We start from the raw sequence: 18,444 nt of genomic DNA on the forward strand, positions 1-18,444 counted from the left end.
GATCGCATTTTCAAGTAAAATGGCTTGACAACTATGGGATGGATTTTCATGAAATTGGTACAGATATTTATTAATGGAGCAGATCAAAATGTCTAAAATAGCTGCAGAACTAGTGACATTCTGATCAGCCTCAGCTGTGCTTTCTGTTAATTAGTAAATGTTGCGTTGTTAACACCCTGTAATGCCTTGTTGAACATGGCAGACATTACACCTGATTAACATGTCAGCATTGTCATTGTGAGCGTGTTAGCATGCTGACGTTAGGATGTGCTTACAGCCTCACAGAGCCTCTAGCATGACTGGAGACTCTTTGTTTTAGATCCTTTTCTGTCATAAGTACAGATGTTTTTGAAGCTTCTCTTGCTGTAAGCAGATGGGTGTGTGTGTGTGTGTGTGTGTGTGTGTGTGTGTGTGTGTACTGTACTGTAAACAGCAGATGCATAATAGATGGTTTTACCTCGAGGCTGCAGGTTGGCTCTCGCAGAGATGAGTGAATCTGTCGTCCTCCATCTGCCACTCACACTCATCTGCATGTCTTAAACACCAACATGATGTTTTATAAAACCTTTGACTTCACCTCTTCAGCTCAAAGTTTAACTACATGTTAACAGATCGCTCACCTTTTCTGCCCTTTTTCTAAAATCAGTGATGGGATGTCTCAGATTTTCTCCTCTTATTTTCCTGCATTTTAAAGCGTTTTAAACATCTGATTCTCCTCTGAATGATCTGATTATATCTCTTTCTTTATCTAAGTGTCTGCAGGCAGCTCTGTAAACTGCTCTGTGATTATAGCTTGAAGAATGTTCATATAAAGATTATTTTTGCTCTGTATTAAATCCCATGTTGTTACAGAACAAAAATTAATTTGTAATTAATATGCCAGTCTCTGTTAACTCTAATCTGAGAACTTATACTACTTGCGAGCGAGCTAGTATCAATGAGAGCTGGACCAGTAGACAGGCCGGGCTAATATATCAACCAGTATTGGCTCATATACATTGATGATATCTGCAGCCGGTAAGTGATAAGAAACTGAAGGTCAGAAAAGTGAAAGATATGTTCAAGTTTCTCTCAATACTGTGTCTCCATTACAAAGATTCTGCACCTGAAAGAAGTGACGTTTATTTTTACATGATAAAATATCTTTGCACTCTTTGCACTAAATATCTAGGAAAATCTAAGGGGTCCTCATTAAAAATACTACTGTTGTGTGTTTTATGTAAAACAAATGATAATGATTGAGAAATCAATGTCTGATATTTTTCAATCTATATCACTATCTGCCTAAAAAAAACAGTATTGGTCATGATAGTACTGACTGCTATACAGTGCTGCAGGAATGAGTCCTTGAACCTGGAAATTAGCGCTTTAATTTACGCGTCTAGAAATCAGTGGGTTTTTTTGAATGGGGTTGAAGTTAGATACCTGAAATAGGGTCTGTGGTTAATGCAAGCTTAAAGGGATAGTGCACCCAAAAATGAAAATTCAGCCATTATCTACTCACCCATATGCCGAGGGAGGCTCAGGTGAAGTTTTAGAGTCCTCACATCACTTGCAGAGATCCAAGGGGAGAGGAGGTAGCAACACAACTCCACCTAATGGAGGCTGACGGCGCCCCAGATTCACACGTCCAAAAACACGTAATTGAAACCACAAAATATCTCCATACTGCTCGTCCGTAGTGATCCAAGTGTCCTGAAGCCCCGACATAAAAAGTTGTTTGGAAAAACATCATTTGAATTCTGTTTTTTAGACTGTTTTAGCCTCTGTGCACCGCGCTCACATGTGTGCACTTGTGCAAGACCATGAGACATGGGCACCACGTTCATGTGTATTCACGTGCTTTTGCTGGTCTCGCACGCAAGCATGCACACGTGAGCCATCCGAGTCACCAGCCTCAGAAATCGCAAGTTAACAGCAGCTCAGATCAGAGAGCAGATGAATGCCACACAGAGTTCTAGCAGCAGACCCATCTCTAGAACAACTGTTAAGAGGAGACTGCGCGAATCAGGCCTTCATGGTCAAATTGCTGCTAGGAAACCACTGCTAAGGAGAGGCAACAAGCAGAAGAGATTTGTTTGGGCCAAGAAACACAAGGAATGGACATTAGACCAGTGGAAATCTGTGCTTTGGTCTGATGAGTCCAAATTTGAGATCTTTGGTTCCAACCGCCGTGTCTTTGTAAGATGCAGAAAAGGTGTGCCTTCAAAATTGAAGGCACACTGAACCAGCATGGCTACCACAGCATCCTGCAGCGACATGCCATCCCATCCGGTTTGCGTTTAGTTGGACGATCATTTATTTTTCAACAGGACAATGACCCCAAACACACCTCCAGGCTGTGTAAGGGCTATTTGACCAAGAAGGAGAGTGATGGAGTGCTGCGGCAGATGACCTGGCCTCCACAGTCACCGGACCTGAACCCAATTGAGATGGTTTGGGGTGAGCTGGACCGCAGAGTGAAGGCAAAGGGGCCAACAAGTGCTAAACACCTCTGGGAACTCCTTCAAGACTGTTGGAAAACCATTTCAGGTGACTACCTCTTGAAGCTCATGGAGAGAATGCCAAGAGTGTGCAAAGCAGTAATCAGAGCAAAGGGTGGCTATTTTGAAGAAACTAGAATATAAAACATGTTTTCAGTTATTTCACCTTTTTTTGTTAAGTACATAACTCCACATGTGTTCATTCATAGTTTTGATGCCTTCAGTGAGAATCTACAATGTAAATAGTCATGAAAATAAAGAAAACGCATTGAATGAGAAGGTGTGTCCAAACTTTTGGCCTGTGCTGTACATACGTCTGTCCGTCCCATCCTTGTCAACATGATGTCTCAAGGGCATTTCTTTAAATTTGGCACGAATGTCCACCTGGACTCAATGATGAAGAGATTAGTTATTGGTGGTCAAAGGTCAAGGTCACTGTGACCTTCCATTCATCACATTCTGGTGAATGTCACATCTCAGAAACACTGTCTTTAAATTTGTCACAAACGTTTAGAAGGACTCGATAAACTGATTTGATTTTGGTGGTCAAAGGTCAAGGTGGCTGTGACCTTGTCTGTCTCAATTTTGCGAACATGATATCTCAAGAACACCTGAGGGAATTTCTTTAAATTTGACACAAACATCCACTTGGACTGAAGAATAAATTGATTAGAATTTTGTGGTCAAAGGTCAAGATCAGCATGACCTCTCAAAATATGTTTTTTTACTCAGCGTCATATCTCAGGAACAGAAGGGGAAATATCTGGTCTGATACTGAATTGGTGACACTAATCTTGGGTGTCCACCTTGAAACTGTGCTGATTGTATAGATCTACTGCGCTGTCGGGGGGCAATGTGTGTAAAGCATCCATGTTTTCACAGGCATTGACGTAAACTATATCATAAACTTGACTGGTGCATGGAGTCATAAAACCGCAGGGCAGTAATTCTAGTTACATTTTGTTCTATGACCTAAATATGTCAGTAAATACTCACCTTTTGAATCGTGAAGCTTTTAGTTACCTTAAAAAAAGACAGAATGTCATCACGCTGGACACCGCTTTACGGCCTCGTTATGGTGGCGACGTTAAAGTCATGCAACCGTAGTGCAGTTACAGCCTCACGTTAGCTTTTTGCTTCTGGCGAAAACATACGCTTCACCAAAAAGTGGTGTTCATTTGTGAAGATTATTTTGCTGAACAATACGTGTAAGTATCAAAAATGTTTGTTTGCCAGAGAATTTATTTTCTGCAATAATCCAAAATCCAATGGAAAAAGCCCATGGGATTTTTGATGAGGGAACCACGCTAGCTTCTGTATCGACCGTCAAAGAAACGTCATCCCTGCAGCACTTTATTGGATGGTCTGTGAGGTCTGGTGGTGTTCACTGTATATACAGTACAGGAGATGAAGCTGCACTCAGGTGGATATTTGAACTACAGCTGCTCAGAAAGAATGCCCTTTTAAAACAAAAAAAGTCTTTCCTGACATTGATTTTTGTATATATATTTATTGGTATTGATAATCATTATAATCATTTTGATACAGCCAGGAGGCTGCGCAGCTCAAGGTCCACCCATTTTTAATTTGTTCTCTAAATGATAAAACAGGTTGCTTTGTGTTTGCCTTCCTAAACCTATGACTGTTTTATGATCTGCCACCTCTGTGGTTCAGGTTTGGTGATGTTTAAACGCAGACACTTAGTTATTGTAACATTGACTGCTGGCAAACCGGAATCAGTGACTTAAATCTGGTGCCAGACTCACACGCTCTGATGATCCATCCGTCCACTGACTTCCTGCAGATGACATTTTATTCAGTAGGAATATTAATGATGGTCTTTTGATGGTCTATTTTTCTTCTGTCCTCAGTCACCTGGACAACCACCACCTGTGGGACCCCAATGAGTTTGCTGTCTCCTGCTTCAGGATCATCATGTACTCCATCCAGGTACTGCACACACACGCTGGGAAAAAGTTACCAAGAGCTGAGTGAAATAAACATGTGTACTCAATTTCTACTTTTAGTTTGAAAGTTTTATATCAGTATGACTTTAAAGGTATGTCATATATCTTTGTAGATTGGAGCTTTAGGTGTACTGTTAGCCCCGCCCTCCTCTTTCTGTTGGATCTCGCTCCAGCACCTGTCAGTCATCTTGACAAGCTGTCATCCAGCCTCAGGCTTGAAGTCAGTGGTGTCCCTGAAGCCTCCACAGGCAGATGGAGAGCACAGCTGATCACTGCGCTCCTCAGATTCACTGTCTTTTTTATATTCATGCTTGACTCCATTGTTACTGTTCTTGGGGTATTTTTTTGCTCTGAATTCTGCTTCTCAGGAGCTCCTTTATTCAGGCTGCACAGAGTCAGTCCTGCTTCTTTCACTGAGGTAACTCTTAACCCAGACAAGGCCTTTACTTTTTATTTATCTGCTTTTTCTGGAAGGACTGACTACTAAGGGGGGGTTTTTTTGGGTCAGAAATCTGCCACAGGAAGTGTTTTATGTTCCCAATTGTCCACATCAGTAAAAAGCCTTCATACCAGTTTTATCTCTAATTCATACTGCAAATTTCTCCCCAGTCAGATATCACCGTTACCATGGAAATTTCATCCGTCAGGAGTCTGACCTTAAAGGAAATTGAAACTTCAAATTTACCCTTTTAAGAGAAAAACCACCCTCAGAAAAACACACCCACACACTTCTGTCTCAGTCCAAATTCTTCTTTTATTTTACGCGGACCACACACAGTCTTTTTTCGGTCCAACTTTCTGTGCAGATAATTACTACCCAGCACCTGCAAAGAATTTATGTATATGTATACAGTACATCTCTTGAAAATCATATTTGTAACATCAGTCATTACAAACGTAATATTTCATCCCTTAAAACTGCTGAAGTTCAAACACTTTTTATTTCACAAGAGAGTTGTGTATTTGTGTTCTTGTTTGTCTTGTCACTGGTTTGAAGTTGGTAGGATTCATGTCCTCCTGATTAGTGTTGGACCGGTGTAGCAGTTTTTAAACCAGTTTCATATAAAGCCAAACACTGGACTGGACTGGTGTCCCAAATTTTACCACAAGTTGTCGCACATTAATCAGCAGCCACGGGCAACGTAGGGTTTTTAGTGATGGTCATTTACCAGAAACATTTGGCTCCGTGACGATCTCCCTCCAGCCAGATGCAAAGGAGCTATCCTATTTAACATAACCTTCAAGTTCTCCAAACTTGTTTAGTCTAATTAATAAATGTCTTAATATCTCTGTTAAATGTCAGTCATATGAACACAAGCTAAACAGCCATCACTTACAGAACTTTAAGTCTTTTAGCCTGAATCTGTGACCTGGCCTGCCAGCAGTTACTGCTCACTGCTGTGGGTGTGTATTTTGTGATAAAGTTAGCTGCTGAACAAGGGGCCATAGGCCCACAGTGGCTCTCATTCCCTGGTTCAGCAGGTGTGTGTGTGCTGTGACTTTGTGGGCTGCTGGCTTTGCTGCTAAAGAGTCTGTGGCTGCACAGCTGCTCATTCTTTGGCTCAGGGGTCGTGTATGTTACTATGCTACTGGGTTAGCTGCTAAGCAGAAGCCCCCTTTTACACTGCCAGATTTTCCGCGAATGTTGGGCCGCTTTGCCGGCAAGCTGCGAGCGTTTAGACACACAGAGCCAGATTGGCGAGTTGATCCGAGGTGCCCAATTTCCCGCCTTGTAGGGTAGACATATTGGCGGAACCCTTTTAGTTTAAACAGACCGAGGCGGCCTTCCGCAATGGGAGGGGCTGTTGAAGACTTGTGGGAGGAGCTGTTGATGAGGCCACACGTGCGACCCACTGGAGGTGGATAAACAGGAAACAGCTGATAGCAGGAATGAGCAGCTAGTAGCAAGAGGGAAACACAAACCTGACAGACTAGGGTGACCATATTTTGATTTCCAAAAAAGAGGACACTCGGCCGGCCACGAGATAGCCTACTTAAATGACACTCGCAGTTTACTCAAAGATGCCTTATAATTTCAATATATTTAAAGTTTATATGTATGGATAGAAAATTCAGTTATATTACAAAATAATATCTCTCAAAGACAGAAATTCAGATAGGCCCCAATAGGGGACACATACACACACTAGAGTGTGGCTACCCGATCCAAGTCCGACGGGTCCCGACAGGTCGGGCCGGGTTTGGTCAAAAATGTATAAATCGTATTCGGGCTCGGGTCGGATTCGGTCAGCTTTCAGTGAAAATGTAGTGTAAACAAAAATAAAATCCTATTGTCTGTCCTGTTTATTGCTTGGGCACTGTTATTTACGTGACAACACCTGAACATAACACACACACACACACACACATTGGCTGTTTGTTTCTACCTCTCCTCGCGCTGGAAGCCTCGGACCTCCAGCCGCCCGCCTCCGCCTTGATTAAACGCTGAAAATAAAATAAAAGAGGGAGACAGGTGTCTCCTATTTTATCTTATTTTGTTATATTTCTCCCTCTTCCCTCGCTGGAAGCCTCGGACCTCCCGCCTCCCGTCTCAAACACGGAGGTCTCCCCCCTCCCTCCACCCATGGTGCACGGCTGGCCTGTTAAATAGCCTGTAACCATGACAACTGTGTGACACAAACTCAGTGCTTTAGTAATTAAGTAATGTTGGGCTCAGTTCGGGTTCGGACATAACAAAACAGAATGACTGTCGGGTTTGGACATGGAAAACCGGACATTATCATCAACTCATAAAAAAAAAACCCGGACGCCCCAGACGGGACATGAAAAGTGGACATGTCCGGGCAAAAGAGGACGTTTGGTCAGCCTATAGACAGACACAGTAAAGATGAGCAACTGGGGAGACAAGGAATTGCGCGCCCTCCTTGTCCTCGCAAACAAAGAGGCCATTAACCATCAGATGACGGGGACGGTGAAGGACGGGCCGACTTATGAGAGAATCGCCGCCTGACTAGCCGCGGCTTCCCTCCCACGTCACTGTTTACGTCACACGCTGAGCTACACGTTTTGTTACTTGCTCACGCCCCCCATTGCCCCGAAAAAGGCACATTCTGTATAAACAAAAGTAGGTAGGCGGCATTTTGCTGCACTCCCCGATTTTGTTTTTATACTGCCAATGCTGAAAAAAGACTGATTGGGCAAAGGGCTACAGTCTGTAGCTGGGCGGTGGCTCAGTATGTGGCTCGGTGTGTTTTTATCCACCACTGTCTCTCACCATCACCCTCATAACTCACAGTGAAAACACCAGACCTGTGGCGTTACTAACCATCTTGGAGCGAGCGAGCTTAGTGTAGCTGCCTCCCAGTGTGCCTCCCTGCAGTAGAATGTTCTAGTTTGGGGGTGAGAGAAGCAGACAGCATGTTGCCTGTTCTGTCCTGTGAGCACTGAGAAAGTAATACTGAACACAGTTTAAGCTGTCATAATGACAAATGTCGCTTCAGCTGTTTTGCATAAAATCAAACCAGTTTAAGCTTTTACATCGGACCTTACCGACAAAACTGTTTTCTGTGTTGCACCTGTTAAACAAATTTGATCAATGCACACCCACACAGACCTGATGAAGCAGACTAATTTTTTTAGTGTTAAACTTTTAATAAAAAATAACCACAAATTATTTTTCCTCAACTTAAAATTACATCGTTTCACATTAAGCCATAAATATTTAATGTTACAAAGAAATACTCATGTATTTCGTTTAGGATTGATGCTCACAAATGGACTACACTGACAAACACAAACACACACATGCACACACACTGAGCAGAAGCCAAGATATGTATCATTAGACTGCTGGTGCACTTATTACTGTCAGTTACATTTTTCCAACACCCATCTGCACTCTGTGTCTCACCCACACTCACAGTTAGCCCAGACCTCCTGCTTTCTGTGTCTTTACTCTGTCTGTCTGTTTAATTGGTCGCTCGTCCAGGAGTTCCCAGGTGACTCCGAGGTGCTGCCACACATAAAACACAATCAGTGGTGCTGGGGCCCAGGTGTGTGTGTGTGTGTGTGTGTGTGTCTTGCTATTTTTTTTATGTCTGTGTGTTGTGTGTGTTGCAGGACTTGGCAGAGTTTTGTCTCTGTGATCTGTCCAAGGGGGGTTGTTCTGTCTGCCAGGAGACGACATCGGGCGTCTGCTTGATCTTAGTGACAGAAAACAAATGCACCCAGGGTTTGTCCTGCAGAGACACAGTCAAACATTCTGCTGTCAGGAGAAGCCGACAGAGTTTGGACCATTTCAATAAAGAAAAATCCATCTGAAAGCAGCAGCAGCAGCAGCAGCTGATGATGATGATGATGATGATGATACCTACATGTCGAGGGCTAGCTGAGATCCAGCAGCTCCACAACATTTTTAGTGATTAACGTTAAACAACAGGATTTGCTCTCAAGGGTTGGCTTCTCAAGCAGCCGCAAAGGGAGAAATCCATCAAGGATGGAGACACAAAATAGTTTCTCCACCCACAGGAGCAGGAAATAGATGACGATGCACTGCAGTTATGTTACTGTTTAATTTCTAAGGCACTTAAAAACAAAAACTGAAAAGGAAATAGAAACAGGAAATGTAGCTTGTTTTTCTTTAAAATCAATTTCAGAATTTATGGAAGAAGCGTTTTAAGTCCACTCACCGAAATGTGACTGACAGTGTGCTGGATTTCTGATTCCTTCTCAGTTCAAATATTTGCACATAAGCTGCAGCTGACGAAGTTTGCTGTCAGACTTCAGCTCTGCTGTTGTTCAAAACAGGATCAATATGGCCGCATCTTAAATCCTCTTCGTCTCTCTGTCTTTGTCATCGACCAGGCTCAGCACTCCCACCACGTCATCCAGCAGGTGCTGAATCACCTCGACACTCACAACAAGAACACACCAAGGGTCAGAGCTGGCATCGTCCAGGTCCTGCTGGAGACTGTGGCCATCGCTGCCAAAGGCTCAGTGGGTGAGTTACAGGAGCAGACTGGTTCCCACTGTTGGACCAGTTTCCCGGGAAACAGCAGAATATCATGTGTCATATTAGATCACTTTACATTCCAGTGTAGTCTGCACTCTTTTATTAAACAAACTGGTCAAACACAACAAAGTCAGCTCAGGCCACTCATTGACTTTAGTCCCAACTTTTAGCATAGAGCAGTTATCACGAGGTCCCAGATTTGATACCAAAATCTGTTAGTATTTGTCACCTGACCATCCGCCTACATCAGTATCTCAGTTTCTTTCTGACAGGAAACAAAGGAACATGAACAGGAAGTAAAAACAGAGAATCGAGGTGTTTAAAAAAGGTGCTGATGTGATTTGATCTTGTCATAACCTCCCCTCTGTTCCATGCTTTCATTCCACTGAAGTGTTTGTATGTGCTAATTGCCTGATAATTAAATAAGCATGAAGTCTGTCACCTTTGGGAAGGACAGAAATATACATCCAGTTATTTTCTGCTGCCTATCTGGGGCCGGGTTGCGTCAACAGTTGGCTGAGCAAGCCTTTCCACTCCCCAGCAACATTTTCCCGCTGCTTCTGTGGGATCTGGTGGCGTTGCTAAGCCAGGTGAGATATATAATCTCACCAGCGTGCTCAGGGATACCATAAAACCTCCAAAGGAAGGCACCCAGGGGGCATCTATCAACACTTATGTCTTATATCAACTCTTCTCCGTGCTCCCTCCAGATGTCTGAACTCCTGACCTTATCTTTAAGGGTGCTGCCCCTCTGGGTCGACCAAGCCTGAAACGCCACCTCCTTCACTGCTGGCATCCACCAGTGCGTTCTCAGGTTGTTGCCACAACAGGCACAATCTTCTGATCATAACTGCTCTGCAACGCAGGCTTTAAACATGACCCAGCCTCCCCCATGTAGCCTGGAAATCCAAACCCAAATCTAGACAGATTTAGGGTCTGGCTATGAGTAATGCAAATGGCCCAACTCGAGGGGCGGCACCAAGCATGCATTTGTAAATATCACTGCACGCAATTGGATAACACTACGACCAATCAGAACAATACACGGGGTGACGTATCCAGAGCTTAGCTACCAGCGGAGCTAACTGGTAGATTAGACTCTTGACGTATCTGGTCGGCAAAACAGCAAAAACGTCCTTCTTGCAAACGAAAGACTCGAGCGCCGTCTTCTGTTCCTCTTTTAGAGAAAAAGCCAAGTCTAACTCGTTCATTGTAGCGGCCAAAGCCGTTTCAAACAACTGGTGTTCATCCATAGCCATCTTGCAATGTTTACTGACTGATTCCAGACTTTGTTGTCGCAGCGCTGTCGTCATCTGTTTAGCTCACCTCTGGCCCGCCTATATCAGATACATTGATGTGATTGGTGCAGCTCGGCTTCATGGGCATAGGTAGTCATTACTGATTGCCAGAGTGACTTGCTGAGCAAATTCAAATTGTGCTCTCGTGAGAACTCTGGATTTCCAGGGTATCCCCCATGAGCCCACCCCAAGCAACTCTGGCAAAAGAAAGTGTCCAGCTCCTCCAGAAGTTTTGTTCCAGACTAACTGCTATGAGTCAAGATGAGCCCATCTATATGTAGTTGGTACCGCTCTGGCTGGTTTCTGGAGCCAGCCTCAAGTGGCCATTAGAGGAACTGCAGTTTTTTGGCAACTCATTTTCCAGCTGTGGAGGTTGCTGCTTGGTTCCACCAGCAGAGACTGACCTCTGGTGGCATGTGCTGTGCACTGTATCACCTTAATATAGCATGTCTGTTTCACTTTAGTGGAAAGAAGAATATTTTGTATTGTTGCCAGTATTTTTGACAGTATTAAAAATCATACCATCCATAATTCATCTGCTTATCCGAGGCGGGGTCAAGGGGGCAGCAGGCTGAGAAAAGTCCTCCAGATGTCCCTCTCCCCAGCGAAGCTTTCCAGCTTCTCTTGAAGGACCCCAAGATGTTCCCAGGCCAGATGAGATCTATAATCCCTCCAGTGTGTTCTGGGTCTGCCCTGGGGCCCAGAACACCTCCAACAGGAGGCGCCCTAATCAGATGCCCAAACCACCTCAACTGAAGACGCAACGGCTCCGCTCCAAGCTCCCTCTGGATATCTGTTCCTCACCCAAACACTTAAGATGAGCAAAGCCACCTCACGGAGGAAACTCATTTTGGCTACTTGTACCTGCGATCTCATTGATTGATTGATCGTGCTGATCCCTGGCATAGCAGACTGGCTCAATATCATACCATCGTTTCTAAACACCCTGTACTATCCATGAAATCACCCAGCTGACCCCAGAGCCTATCCCTGCAGGTGGTGGCCTACAGGGTGGCTCAGACCAGGAGCAGTTGTGCCCGACAGCACAGCCCCCAGCATCACAGGGACGCACGAACCCCTCCACTCTGATACATTCACTGAAAATGATTCTTAAAAACAATTAACTTAATTTTAGATTTGAGAGGGAATTAAACAACATCATACATTTTATAGTTCATGATGTTTTTTGTATTATTTCCTCCGACCTGTGTTTTACTGCTTCTGCCTGGGGAAAAAAAAAACAACCTTCCCTCTGGACAGGAATGATTCAAGAGTCCAAAAGAAGTGATGTGTTCGCCTTTGAAAGTGAAATCACGACTCCTCCCAATCTGTGGCTCGGTACAGTATGACAATGTGGTTAGACTTAATGTGAATGTATAGAGCAGTTTATACAGACTCTCCCCCACACACCTGGCATTAACAAGCGTCCTGGGTGATCACAGCAGAAACACCTCGATGTGCTGAGATACACTTTATTTACTACAAGGGTTTACATTTTGTAATATATATGCGTGGACAATTTACATATACTGTTTTTGATTTCATTTTTAATCTGACTTTTATTCTAATTACGATCCTCCTTTGAGATCTTAGAGTCCTGGCCAAGATTGGAGTCTGAAAAATTAGTAACTTGTCATCCAGTAAACTGTGTTCTAACACTGAAACAGACACAGCAGTGAACGTGTGGGGGAAGTTTATGTCTCAGATCGAGTTGTGACTTTGTGCCTCAGTGTTGGTGCTGTAGAATAGCACAATGGTGTGATAGTGTATCTACACCTGTGTAATGTTTCCTCAGTAGATCCAGTGTTAAAGAAACGTTTGGAAATTCTTTAATGTGCAATGTTGCAGATGAGAAGATGGATATCGGTTTTATATGTGGAGTGTGTTTAGCCAAACAGGGCAGTGTTGAATTTGACAGATGTTTTAGATGTAGTCTTACTCATGAGATGAAAATGCTTCTTACTCACATTTTAGTCATTTTTATCCGTCATAGTTTTAGTCGACGAAAACTCTGACATTTTAGTCAAAATTATGTTTTCTATGTGTTTTTTTTTTATCTTCAAACCAATCCAGTGAGGCTAATTCATGTATCAGAAATTAGAATCAAAATCTTCATAAAAATTCAGAAATTTTTTCGACAGCTCCAAATATAATAATCCAAAATGTCATTTCTCCAGCGTTGTTTGACAGGTTCAAGGGCTGATTTATGAGCACACACTTACTTTGAAACTGGTGTCCTCTCACCAGAGTTGGTGATTCAAACTAAACTTTCATCTCTGTCAGAGAAAACTGATCTGAGTTCAGACTGTTTACTTACAGCACAGCTACACTCACAGATAACTGAGCCTCCTACCTGCCTGTCAAACACCATCAACCCACAAACCTGCAGTCCGGACTGAGTGGAGTCCTGCGGGGTGAAGCTGTGAAGTCCGGCGGCCGTTGGCTGCTTGCTCTACTGCCATTCAGCGGCTAATAGCCACCGCTTCTGCTAAGAAACTCCACAAATCCATTCAGCAGCTCCACCATCCACAGCCAGACACACACGGCTGATTATTTACTGCTGAATTACAGCTCACAACTCGCACCAACGGCTGACGCTGAGTGTTTTTGCTGGCTAGAGAAACATCCTGGCACTGACTATTTACTGGAGTTTACCCGCCTGTTGCTCATGCGGCATTTGAAGATAACTACGAGCACCCTCGCTCTCGGATTTCACTGCGTGCAGTTACATGACGGCTTCTCATTCAGAATGAAATAAATCTGAATGAAATAATTCAGAATTAATGTCTTTCCAGGTAGTCTACATGGGAAATATTCATTCCCAATGAGGGTTTACACAGAGATCAGTTTAATCGTCTTTATTCGAGTCCGCACAAGGTTTGGGGCAGGGAAGGTTTCTGATTGGATAGGGGGCGGGGCGGATGTTACATGTTTACGTTTACCGGAAGAAAACACTGTAGTCCTCGCTCCGGATAACAAGATGCTTGATGACGCCGTTCTTAGTGCCTTTTTCAGGCTTGTTTTGCTGATATTCTTGAAGCAGCAGTACGACAACAACCTTGTTCTGCTAATGCTTCGTCTGTTGAGGAGGAGAAGGGAGGTAGAAGGTCGAAGAAGGGAGATAGAAGACCGTGCTGTGGCGAATGGAAACCGGTGAGTGCAATGAGTCCGACTGCTCTATCTCAGCCCGTTGCTATGCGCGCTATATACGTCATCGCGCCAGAAGGGCAAGGAAACGAGCATGTGCAGAAAGACCGGAATGAACTTAAAGAGGAATGAGTGTATACAAGTGCGAGAAATTCTTTAATTCGGAATTAGAAACAGAATATTCCAGCCCCTTACATGGGATTGAATTTTCAATCGCATTGGCCATTTTCATTCTGAATTAGGTGTTTACAAGATCACTTTTAATAGGAATGAACTTTCATTGCGAATGAAAGGGGAATTAAACTGTCCATGTAAACGCACTCACTGTCTGATAGTCCACCATTAACGCCTCATTTCCACTTACATATGTGTATGGAGACAAGGCAACTGGAAGTCCATTCATTCCTATGGGAATCTCCATGATATCTGATGTGCCTGTGAAACTCCTCCCTTCCGTTATATTTCAGTGCAGAATTTGCCTTGAGTACGTTCAGAAACTGAACCTTTGTGGTGGATTTTGGACAGACCGTTTGACAGTGCGCTAGCTTAGCTCACTAGCTAACAAGCTATTTCCTTCAGTTCAGTTGCCTGTTGATCGTCGAGTGAGTTTGTCTGATTAAAAACAACTTGTTTTTCTAGTTTTTATAGTTTCGCTCACCAGACCTTTCTCAAGAAAAGAAAGGTCTGGCTGCGCCGACTCTCACTTTAAGATTGGAGAAAAAAACACCCCGGCTTTTTTTTTTTTTATTTCTTTCAACCAATCACAATCGTTCTTGGCGGTGCCACAGCAACAGTGCGCTTGAAAACTGCTACACAACCGGAGGTGGTGGGGCGGGACTTCAGCGGGTGGCTCGTTCCACCCAATGAGAGGCTGATCTCTGCAGCGAACTTCCGCCCACTCAGACTAGTTTTTAACACACTGTGAATCTGAGTGATGTTCTATTAGAATATGGTTATACAGTATATACACTCAGATTGTCATTATGACTCGTTCAGCCGTTCATTCGTCTTTTAATTAAATATTTCACAAAACATGCCATGTGCCTGGCAGGTCCTCTTTTTGCATTGGTAGTGTTCCAAGTGAATATTCCAAACTACTGGATGGAAAAAAAGGTCTCTCCCCCACGGATAAATTTAGCTTCTATCAGGTTTCTATCTATTCGGAAAGAAATGCACTTCCTTGCATTGGAAGTCCATATAGTTACAGATCTACGGACACCAGTCACGTGTAAGTGGAAACAAGGCGTGACATCTTTGTCATGTCTTGTCTCGTTAATGAAAATGAAACAAATTTTGTCCTAGTTTTTTTTTTTTAATCTACATGCATTTTTAGCTCGACATCACCTCGTTTTTGTCATGGAAGAAAGGTAAATGAAAAATGTTCGTCATAGACATAATGTTATGGATCCTGTGCAGCCAAACGTTCATCAAACTCTCGCAGCTTTATTATAAATTCTAGTGGAAATCTCAGTTACCGAAGATGCCAGATATGTCAGACGGTGTGGAATAAGAAGATTTCTTTTTACCATAAAACTAATTTAGTGGAAGTGGAAGTTAAATGAGACCAAAACATTCAAAAAAGTGCTTTCAGACAAAGAGAAAGAAATGACTGACCGTCACTTTTCTCGGAGACAGTTTGACTCATCACTGCTTCACAATCTCTTTGTCTCACAGTAGATGAGTAGTTAGCTGGTAGCAGGTAAGTTCCACAACAACAAGAAGCTTTAACTGTAACATACTTCTTCTATGGTGGCTGTATGTGTGTGTGTGACTGCAGGTCCCACAGTGCTGGAGGTGTTCAACACTCTGCTCAAGCACCTGAGGATGAGCGTGGACTTCGAGCTGGGCGAGAGCTCGAGGAGAAACTCCGGCACCAGCGTTTCATCCGGCCGCGGCAAAGAGAGCGAAGAGAGAATCGTCCAGAACGCCATCATCCAGACCATCGGTGCAGCAGGCTTCTTACTTCCTGTCTTGTTATAGAATTAGTTCAGATTTGTGGATCGTATCCTGAAACATTACCCACATGCTCATATCTACATTTAAAGACTCATTACTCTCTGTGATCACAAACAAAATTCAGTTTTTGTTCCTTTTAAAACTTCAGGTTAGCTTCAGACTCTTTGCGTGGTTGTAAAGATGATAGTGTGTTTCTGTAACGTTAAAGTCTTTGTGTCTGAGTGCTGACTCATCGTCTCTCCTGTCCTCCTGCCAGGCTTTTTCGGTGGAAACCTGCCAGACTACCAGCGAGCTGAAGTCATGATGTTCGTCATGGGCAAAGTGCCAGTGTACGGGACCCCCTGCCACACCTTGGACACCGTCAAGATTGGGTGAGTCATGCGTTGGTTATCTAGGGACCCCAGGGTTCCCACACACTACTGCTGCAGCCAATAAGCTCACAGCTCCCAAAAGCCCACTCTCCAGAATGTAGAGACAGTTTGGCTCCAGACATGTTGGCTGCACATCGTCTTTTCTTTCCCAGTTAACACAATCAACACGAACACACAGGGCGTAGTGTAATGTTTTAGGTTGTGATAGAAACCCTGAAATTAAAGCACTCATGCCATCTGTCCTGTTTGCTCGCTTGAAGAAAAAGCCAAACATCCGTGGTGCTGCTTATGTCAGTTCACAGGTTAGAGAGCTAATCAGCAGCTTAGAAAGTAGCCTGTAAAATGTCGACATCAGTCAGTTACCGCACCACATTACACACTCAGTCCTTGACATGTAAGCCACAGATACTTGTCTTCTGCATCCTCAGCTGTCAATCAAACATGTTCTCCAGCCTAAGAATTAGCGTGTGTATGCAGGTTTGTTAAAAACGGGAAAACACACTCAAAACAGGCACCAGACCGCTTTCCCATTTCCAGTAGACCAGAGCTGTGTGCTTGGCTCTGCAGCAGAAAAGTTTACCTTTTTGTTTGTTTGTTTGTTCTCACATTACATGCTACAAGCATCAAAATGAAAACACACACACACGTACACACACATGTACACACACACGTACACTCTCCTTTTTATCCAAAGTGAATTGTGTCTTAATCTGTCCTCACTTCACCTCCTGGACGCCCTGCAGTGAGTTCAGCTCCTGGGTCACTGAGACGACGGCTGCCCTTATCCTCCCCGCCCAAAAAGAAAGAAAAAACAAGCTAATCCCTCCGGCCTCAGGAGTGCAAGAACAGATAATCCCAAATCAAACGAACACTGTTCTCCTCCTCCTCTTCCTCCTTCTCACTCTCTCGCTTCTCCTTCTTTGGGTAATTGCCAGAGGAGAGAGATTTGGCTCTGCAGCCAGTCGGTGTTACTGAGATAGTGCTGCACTCTCACAACATTTAAACTGTCGACATTCAAGAGCCGCTGCCTTTACTCTTCCTCCTCACAGAGGCACGCTGAGGTCACACTGATCTCATGTCAGCTTTTTACTAAACATCTGACAGTTGTCGGACTGTAACTGATACGATGGAGGCACCGACGTGGATGAAGATGATTTTCTTTGAGCTTGTTTAAATCCATTTGATTATTCAGATTAATCAGCCTGAAAACGAATAGAAATATGGAGGGAACTACTACACTTTCTAATTTCCACCTTGATGTTTTTTCAAATGTAAAGCTGAATTTCAGCACAAAATTGTCCCGTGGGTTCTGTAACCCAAATAAACCAAAATGGTTCCAAGTGACAAAGGGACCTTTTCTCCTGTGCTGTCTGGACAGAAAATGCTACAGACACATAAAGAGGATAAATTACAGAACAGGAGGACCACTTTGAGTAATACATCTGTAATGCCAAAAAACTACTGTGCAGCAGTTTATAAAGCACAGGTGAGGTTTTATAACTTTGGAAAGTTATCATGGTGAGAGGCAGTTCTTCTTCTGTGACATGAATTAGTGTGTTTCAGTTACAAAGATGAATTGTGCTCCTGTTTGCCAACACAAACAAAAGCTGAGCCAGGATCAGTTTCTTTTCCTGCCTCAGGTTTGGCACAGCTGCTGGAACAGTGTCGGGCCTCACTGAAATAAATCTGGACGCTCTGGAAGTGTGTTTGAGGAATAATCAGAAATTATTCAAATTTTTTGTTTCTGTGTTTTTAGTTTTTCCTTCCTGTTTTGTTTTTTCTTTTTTTTCTTTTTGTCTTTCATCAGATTTTTGTTTTCCCTTTTCTGTCTTTTGTCTGCTTTTTCTTTTTCTCTTTTCTTCTTAGTTATTTTGTATTCTTTTTTGTTTTTCTTTTTTGTTTTTCTCTCATTTTCTTGATGTCTTTTATCTGTTTTTGTTTGTCCTCTATTGTTTTTCTTTTCATTTTTTTCTCATTTGTTTTTTATTTCTTTTTTGTTCTTCTGCTTTTGGTTTTTGTTCTTTTTTCTTTTTGTCTTTCTTTTTTGTTTTTCTTCTGTTTTTTCTTTTTTCCTTTTTGTCTTTCATCAGATTTTGTTTTCCTTTTTCTGTCTTTTGTCTGTTTTTTTGTTTTTCTTATATTTTTTATTTTTCTCTTTTCTTATTATTTCTTTTTTCTCTTGTTTTCTTCTTATTGTCTTTCATCTGTTTTTCCTCCTTTTTTGTGTTTCTTTTTCATTTTTGCTTTTTT

General features: G+C 43.0%; 1 protein-coding gene across 3 annotated transcripts in view; it reads left to right on the forward strand.

Moving 5' to 3' along the window:
* Positions 1-18,444, forward strand: part of efr3a (EFR3 homolog A (S. cerevisiae)) — a 578,128-nt gene that overhangs the window by 532,802 nt on the left and 26,882 nt on the right. For all 3 annotated transcript variants that reach the window (XM_049598484.1, XM_049598483.1, XM_049598485.1), the window contains exons 9-12: positions 4,355-4,433; positions 9,275-9,410; positions 15,645-15,812; positions 16,080-16,194. In XM_049598484.1, the coding sequence (XP_049454441.1) occupies positions 4,355-4,433; positions 9,275-9,410; positions 15,645-15,812; positions 16,080-16,194 (498 nt within the window). The remainder of the gene's footprint in view (positions 1-4,354; positions 4,434-9,274; positions 9,411-15,644; positions 15,813-16,079; positions 16,195-18,444) is intronic.

This window comes from Epinephelus fuscoguttatus, linkage group LG15 (assembly GCF_011397635.1).
Source record: "Epinephelus fuscoguttatus linkage group LG15, E.fuscoguttatus.final_Chr_v1".
In the NCBI taxonomy this organism is placed as follows: Eukaryota; Metazoa; Chordata; class Actinopteri; order Perciformes; family Serranidae; genus Epinephelus; species Epinephelus fuscoguttatus.